The sequence below is a fragment of the Heptranchias perlo genome, chromosome 4 (genome assembly GCF_035084215.1).
Source record: "Heptranchias perlo isolate sHepPer1 chromosome 4, sHepPer1.hap1, whole genome shotgun sequence".
NCBI classification, from domain to species: domain Eukaryota; kingdom Metazoa; phylum Chordata; class Chondrichthyes; order Hexanchiformes; family Hexanchidae; genus Heptranchias; species Heptranchias perlo.
The window spans coordinates 34,275,593-34,284,016 of record NC_090328.1 but is presented as its reverse complement, the minus strand read 5'-3'; the positions used below and the strand labels follow the sequence as shown (position 1 = coordinate 34,284,016).

The 8,424-nt window shown below is 41.9% G+C and overlaps 1 protein-coding gene across 4 annotated transcripts in view; it reads left to right on the top strand.

Annotated features, from left to right (window-relative positions):
* The first annotated feature begins 514 nt into the window (after window positions 1-514).
* LOC137320851 (transcription factor TFIIIB component B'' homolog) overlaps window positions 515-8,424 on the top strand; it is an 80,517-nt gene continuing 72,607 nt past the window's right edge. For all 4 annotated transcript variants that reach the window (XM_067982753.1, XM_067982754.1, XM_067982752.1 and 1 more), the window contains exons 1-2: window positions 515-679; window positions 7,797-8,057. In XM_067982753.1, the coding sequence (XP_067838854.1) occupies window positions 7,798-8,057 (260 nt within the window). In that variant the 5' untranslated portion in view covers window positions 515-679; window position 7,797. The remainder of the gene's footprint in view (window positions 680-7,796; window positions 8,058-8,424) is intronic.

Sequence of the window (8,424 nt, the reverse complement as noted above, 5' to 3'; positions counted from 1 at the left end):
AGTGCAGCATTTGTATATTAAAAGACCCCAGGACTTTCGCCTCCATTACTACAGAAGTCCAATCCACACATTGTTCACCTTTTGTGTGAAGAAAGAAAAGTTTTGCATTTAAATAGAGTAAAACAAATTAATATTACTCCCCCAAAGTAATTACAGACCTACCAAGAGTGACGCGTGGGAAAGGAACACGACTCACTCATTTTGTTTTAAAAATTACATTTTAATGGAAGCCACTGTTAAAAATAAGCGTTGCTCCCTGCATTTAAATAATTTTGCAGTCTATTTCAGTCTCAATGATCACAAATCTCACTCGCATCAAACGTTGACACATCTCTGTTAATGGCAGTGAGAACACATGTCAATCAAAACAAACACCGACTTGGCCGATGCAATGCCCTGCAACACTTCACGTGCATGGGCATGGGCCGCAGTGCTCGCCGGGAGTTGTAGTTGGACGGTGCGCGGCGGGACCCGGGCGAACTACAACTCCCGTGACGCTCCGCGGCGCTCGTTGGTTGATGGGATTGGGGCAAAAAAAAAGTCTGCGAGGCGGCTGGAGGAGAAGCCGAGGAAAGAGGAGGATGTGAGGCTGAAGGAGGGACCGCGGTCAGGGGTGTGAGAGAGCGCTCGGGCAGACGCTCCTATCCCGCCTGACAACACGTGTCTGGTAGAGTTACAGGTACCTGCACTCATCGCTAACAGCAGCAGCGGGGCTGACGGCCCCGGCCCCGATCCTACCCCGAGAGGCGAGGGCTCCGAGTAACCGGGAGAGGGGGCAGCAGGGCTCGGCTCGGCTCGGCTGGTGTTCCTGGTGATAAAGGCCCCGAGCGTGATAACCTACCTCGGTGTAAAACTTTAATCTGGGACAGGTCCAAGTGTGTTTGATGATTTGTGCACTAATGTCCAGTGTGCACGGTGCTTTAAACACACACAAACAGGTGTCCACACTGGGACCTGACACCTTCGAGCTGTGCTCAGGGCTTGAACTGTGTTGACTGCCTAAGGTTCAACGATGTTCTGTAGAGAATTACAGTTTTATGCAATGATATAGTCAAGTCTAATTAAATTATGTGTCATAGAATATTTTTTTAAAAATAGTTTTCTGTTAATTTCATCCCTCCCTGGTTTTCTCTTTCTTTTGATTGAAAGTCGTGGCTCAGTGGTAGCACTCTCGCCTCTGAGTCAGAAGGTCGTGGATTCAAGTCTTACCCCAGAGATTTAAGTACATAATCTAGGGTGACACTTCAGTGCAGTTACTGAGGGAATGCTGCACTGTCAGAGATGCCGTCTTTCAGATGAGATGTTAAACTGAGGCCCCATCTGCCCTCAGGTAGAAATAAAAGATCCCATGATACTATTCGAAGAAGAACAGGGAAGTTCTTCTGGTGTCCTGGACAATGTTTATCTTTCAACTAACATCACTAAAACAGATTAGGTAATTAACTCATTGCTGTTTGTGGGACCTTGCTGTGCCACATTGGCTGCCGCGTTTCCCTACATTACGACAGTGACTACACTGAAAAAGTACTTAATTGACTGTAAAGTGCTTGGGGATGTGCCGAGGTCATAAAAGGCGTTACGTAAATGCGAGTTCTTTCTTTCTAAAGTGCAGATGAGCATTGGCAACATGCTGGTGCTTGTGATGATGTTGACCTGGCTACCAGCTCACAGTGACCTGGTGATGATACTGTTTTTTGAATGGGGGTGCTGCTGATGCCTTCTCAAAAGCATTGCAGCTAAGATGGAAAATTCAATGGCGTAAGGGAAGTGAACGTGATGGTCCTCCAGCATGCGTTGCCACTGCTGCCTTTTTAAATAATATTTATCTTTGTACCTAAATGAAATTAGTATGACCCCTTTCAAAAGAGTTGTCCTCTTTATATGATTACCTTTATTGAGCCTGTTTATGTTTCCACATGAATTTGCTGAGGGTAGTGTGTTTTTTTAAAAGCCAAGTATGTTTACATTCTCAGTGATCATTGCTTAGTATTACTGTGTGCATGTTTAAAAAAAAACTGCAACACAAATGCTTTAGATGGCATTTGAGTTATGGGAGGAGATCATATTTTAGAGAGAATAAAAGGATACCTAGGAGTGATTCCTAGGCAATAACACCATTGAGATATTTCAAATAATTGCAACTGCCATTTGGACCCTGCATTCAGATTGATGATCAATTGCCCTCATGTAACTATTATTATTAGCAGATCTCCAGTGGTATTGCTCACAGGTGGTCTCCAGCCTGGGAGCATGGTTATATGTTTACCACTTAACCTGGAAAGGTGTAATCTTTGGCTCAATGGTAGCATTTTTGCCTGAGTCAGAAGGTCTTCGGTTCAAGCTCCACTCCAGAGACTTAAGCACATAATCTGGGCTGATACTTTAGTGGAACATAGGAACAGGAGTAGGCCATTCAGCCCCTTGTGCCCTTTCTGCCATTCAATCAGAACATGGATGGTCTGCACCGCAATTCCATTTACCTGCTGTTACTCCATATCCCTTGATACCATTACCTAACAAAAATCTTAATCAATTTCAGGCTTGAAAATTTCAATTGACCTAGCATCCACAACCTTTTGGGGAAGTGAGTTCAAGATTTCCACTGCCCTTTGTGTGGAAAAAGTGCATTTGGATTTCACTCCTAAATGGCCTAGCTCTAATTTTAAGATTATGCCCTCTTGTTCTGGGTTACCCCACCAGAAGAAATAGGTTCTCTGTATCCACCTATCGAATCCCTTAAATCATTTTAAAGATCTTGATTAGAACACCCTCAACCTTCTGAACTCAAGGGAATACAACCCAAGTTTATGCAATTTATCCTTGTAATTTAATCCTTTAAGCCCAAATATTGTTCTGTTGAATTTGTGCAGTACCCCCTCCAAGAGCAATATCCCTTCCTGAGGTTAGGAGCCCAAAACTGAATGTAGTAATCCAGATGGCATCTGACCAACATTTTGTGCAACTAAAGCATCAATTCCTTCCTTTGTGTTCCAGCCCCCTTGAGATAAAGACCAACATTCCATTAGCATTTTGATTATCTTTTGTAACTGTGCACTAGCTTTTAATGATCTGTGTACATAGACACCCAAATCCCTTTGCTGCTGCTAGTCTCTCACCATTAAGAAAATATTCTGATTTGTCTTTCTCTGATCCAAAGTGGATGACCTCACACTCCCCCCACATTGGACTCCATCTACCACAGTTTTGCCCACTCACTAAATCTGTCCATGGCCATTTGTTACTTCCTATTCCAATCTACACAACTTACTGTGCCTCCTAAGCTGGTGTCATCTGCAGACTTGGATATACAACTCTCTATTCTTCATCCAAGTCATTGATGAATATGGTGAAAGGCTGAGGCCCCAGTACAGATCCCTGGGCATCACCACTTGTCACATCCTGCCAATCAGAGTACATTCCCTTTATCCCTACTCTCTGTCTTCTCCCTCCCAACCAATTATCAACCTATGTCACAAGGTTACCTCCAACTCTGTGTGCTTTCATTTTTGCTAATAACCGTTTGTGTGGAATGTTATCAGATGCTTTCTGGATGTACATATAGACAACATCCATAAACACTTCCCTATCCAATATGTTGGTGACTTTCTCAAAAAATTCAACTAGATTAGTTAGACATGACCAACCCTTCAAAAATCTCTCTGACTCTCTTTGATCAGCTTATTCTTGTCCAAGTACTCAGTCACTGTGTGCCTGATGATAGATTCCAGTAACTTCTACACAACTGATTTTAAACTGGCAGGTCAATGGTTTTCTGGTTTCTCCCTCCCTTCTTGAATAATCGAGTGACATTTGCATATACCTGATGCCTTGTCGATCTTAAGTTTTGTTCCCAGTTTAATGCATTTGGGTCAAGTGGAGCAAGTGTCAGTGGGGGAACATTTAGGGTTGTGGATGCTGAGTAATTGAATATATTCAAGGCTGAGATGGATAGATTTTTGGACTCTAAGGGAATCAAGGGATATGGGGATCGGGCAGGAAAGTGGATGAGGTCGAAGATCAGCCATGACCTGATTGAATGGTGGAGCAGGCTTGAGGAGCCGTATGGCCCATGCCTGCTCCTATTTCTTACTATGATCACTGTTCCATAAGAATGTATCATAAAGTTTAGATTAGTTATGGAAAAGGACAAGGAGCAATCTAGAGTAAAAATACTTAATTGGAGGAGGGCCAATTTCAGTGGGTTGAGAATGGATCTGGCCCAGGTAAATTGGAATCAAAGATTGGCAGGCAAAACTGTAATTGAACAATGAGCGGCCTTTAAAGAGGAGATGGTTCGGTTACAGTCTAGGTACATTCCCACAAGGGGGAAAAGTAGGGCAACCAAAGCCAGAGCTCCCTGGATGATGAAAGATATAGAGAGTGAGGTGAAGCAGAAAAAGCGGGTGTATGACAAATGTCAGGTTGATAATACAAGTGAAAACCAAGCTGAATATAGAAAGTACAAAGGAGAAGTGAAAAAGGAAATAAGAGGGGCAAAGTGAGAGTATGAGAATAGACTGGCAGCAAACATAAAAGGGAATCCAAAAATCTTCTGTCGGCATATAAATCGTAATCGGGTAGTAAGAGGAGCAGTGGGGCCGATTAGGGACCAAAAAGGAAATCTATGCATGGAGATCTAGGGCAGGGCTGAGGTACTAAATGAGTACTTTGCACCTGTCTTTACCAAGGAAGAAAATACTGCCAAAGTCACAGTAAAAGAGGAGGTGGTTGAGATACTGGATGGGCTAAAAATTGATAAAGAGGAGGTACTAGAAAGGCTGGTTGTACTTAAAGTAGATAAGTCACCTGGCTCGGATGGGATGCATCCTAGGTTGTCGAGGGAAGTAAGGGTGGAAATTGTAGAGGTACTGACCATAATCTTCCAATCCTCCTTAGATATGGGGGTGGTGCCAGAGGACTGGAGAATTGCAATTGTTACACCCTTGTTCAAAAAAGGGGTGTAAGGATAAATCCAGCAACTACAGGCCAGTCAGTTTAACTTCGGTGGTGTGGAAGCTTTTAGAAACGATAATCTGGGACAAAATTAGAAGTGTTCAAAATCATGAAGGGTTTAGATAAAATAAATAAAGAGAAACTGTTCCCATTGGCAGAAGGGTCGAGAATCAGAGGACACAGATTTACGGTGATTGGCAAAAGAACCAAAGGCGACATGGGGGATCCCTTTTTTTACGCAGCGAGTAGTTATGATCTGGAATGCATTGCCTGAAAGGGTGGTGGAAGCAGATTCAGTTATGGCTTTCAAAAAGGAATTGGATAAATACTTGAAGGGAAAAAATTTGCAGGGCTACGGGAATGAGCGGGTGGGAAATGGGACTAACTGGATTGCGCTCAATGGGCCGAATGGCCCCCTTCTGTGCTGTAGCCAATCTATGATTCTCTATATACACACAAGTCTGGAGACTGAGTTCGCCAGTTCCCATGACTCTGGCTATCATGGAACTCGCACATCATCTGGATAACTTTACGGGACAACCAAATTGGCCAATAGTTCCCAGAAGCCCTTGCTGCTAACTATATTGAAGCCTTTTGTGAGATCAACAAAGAAAGAAAAGGTCCAAGTTTTGTTCTCAACACTTTTCCTGAAGATGTCAGGCAGTAAACAGCATATCAGTAGTACCTCTGCCTTTTCTCAATCCACAGTGACTATTAGGCAAGAATTTCTCAGCTAATCACTCGATGTAATGATTTAGGATAATCCTATCACGGATTTACCCTGTAGGAAAATTCCTCTATGATTGTCACACACATATCTACTGCCCTCGTATTTGGATAGATGGATAATGGATGCACCTCTATACTCTTGCGGGATGATTTCTTTTCGCCACAGTCAGAAATTGAGCTAGTTGATGTCCTCCAGCTTGATATATCATAGCAGGTATCGGAACCTGGTGCTTTGCCACTGAAGAGAGACTTAATGTTCTTGGGCAATAAAGGTTTTTCAGCAAGGGACACTATGATCGGACTTTGAGGTAGTTGATACAAGACCTAATTTTTTATGCTGAACTTCCGGCTTAGTAGATTCTTAAAACGTTTAGCCCATCTGTCCAAGATTTGGGTCTTGTCAGTCAACAAGGTGGATGCATCAACACTCGGAAGTAGAGCCTTCCATCAAGGGATAATAGATAGTTCATAGTGCCTCATAGAATCTTTTCATTTCACGTGTGTGTTGGCGTACATCTGGATTGCTTTTTGTAGTCTGGGGTTGAAACTATCTGATCCTGGAGCTTTGTCTGTCTTAAGTCCCATTATTTTCTCTGTTACCATTTTTTTTTTACCTAAATTAAATCCAATAAGTTCACCTTTGACTTAATTTTGTTTCTTTTGTACTGCTCTTATTTTGTCCTCTTCCTCCACTGTGAAAACAAATGCAAAGTATTCATTTAACAAGTCTGCCATTTCCTTATTGTCCATTTATAGTCTCATCTGCATCTGTCTAAAGGGCCTACATTCTCCTTTACCACTCTCTTTCTCTTAATATCTTTATAAAAACTTTCACTGTTGGCTTCAATATCCCTAAAGTTTTTTTTCTTCATATTCCCTTTTTGTACTTCTTTTGTATCTTTTTTGCTTTTTGTAGCTCTCCCAAGAGGGCTGGATTTCCGTTTTTCCTTGCATTTGTGCAGTACTGAGGGAGCACTGCACTGTCTGAGGTGCTATCTTTCAGATGAGATATTAAACGAGGCCCCATCTGCCCTGTCAGGAGGACATAAAAGAAGAATTATATATTCTTACTAAATGGCAATTCAGCTTTGGGAACTACAGAAACAAGCTCAAATTATTTTAAAATTTTGCTGAGTGAGCAGTTGTTGCTGTACAAAATGCAGGAGTAGCTCATGCCTTGATTGGTGAAAAGTACCTTTTACCCTCTTTTTCTTCAGATTATCTCCCTTTTTGTTGTTTCTCCTGAAGATAGTGAGGCATGACTGGGTAGATTTCAGTGGATAGCAGTAGCCCTCTACTCCCACACCTCAATTGGCAAGACCAAGTAGCGAGTGTTGGCAACTACTTAACAGTAGTTGCATGCCCAATCCTGTCCTCTGCCAGTGTCCACATGCTTGCTTCTCCAGAAAGAGCTGGATAAGAAGCAGAAGTCAGAATCTTGGTCAGTATTTATTCTCCCCTCTGGCCCAGAGTAGTGATGAGTTGTAACCCCATTACTGCCTTAGCTGAGATTCGATGACACAGCACAGACATAGGATTGAATGTGGGACCTTCCTGATCCATCGTTAGCTCAGTATGTCACTATTGGGTGCATTTAACCATTGAACCATTGGAAAGTGCATTTAACATATGAACATGTGAAAATGTTGGATAGGAAAAGAACAGCTGATCCACCTAGCCTATCCCACACAGTTGTGATGCCTTATGCATCACGACTATAAGACTCTCTACCCACTAGGTGTCATGTAATCTAATGAGAGGTGAAAAGTTAGATTAAAAACTCAAGCCCAATTAGGGAAAAAATCTGGAAAATTAACCATTAAGCCATTGGGCAGAGCAGAGTCTTTAGATCCTGTTTGAATTTTTTAAACTGATATTATAATTTGTACCAACTTTAGTTTGGATTGCGTTATTTGTAAAGTGTCTTTACGGATTGAATTAGAATGAGTCTGACTATATTTAACATTCCTACAATTTGTGAATGAACAATGAATTTCCAATTCAGAAATGGGGAATTTTGCAGTATGTTCTGAGATGAATACAAGTGATTCATTTGAAGGCAATTGGTGCTGTGTAATTCTGCAATCTATCACCTTCCTTCCTGTACCTTGCAGGATGTTTCGCCGCTCGAGACTCAATGTAAGACCCAATGTGAAACCTGGTGGAAGAGGTTCATCACAAACCTCCAAAGAGGATGACAAGACCCATACCTCAGACCAGCAACTAAGTCCAGAAAGAAAGGCTTCCAGTGAAAAAGATGCTTCTGAGTCTCCAGATGTGTTGTCAGTTCCACCAACACCACTGCCTAATCCAAGCATAGGACAGGAAGAGAGAGATGATCCAGATGAACAGCAGGAGAATGTTCCACTTAGCAAGTTAGTTCTGAATTCAGTCAAATGCAAATCTAAGACATCATAATTTTAATTACCACCTTTCCATCCAAAAATACTCTCAAGATATGCATGTTGTACAACTGAAGTTTCTGTTTTGGCTACTGTAATCGGCTTAATACATAGAAGCTATGATTGTCTCCTATATCATTAAGTTAAATAAGTTAAGTTAATTAAGTCAAATCATGTGATTTGATTCTGGACATCTTTTATTTGTTGCTGTCCACCATAATACTCTTACTGGCAAAACAAAAGAATACAACCAAGAGGCAGCAACACATCCTAGGAATGAGATGATGCTGCATTGAGATTTGATCTTGTATCCATTATGTCAGTCAAATCTTGGATGTGT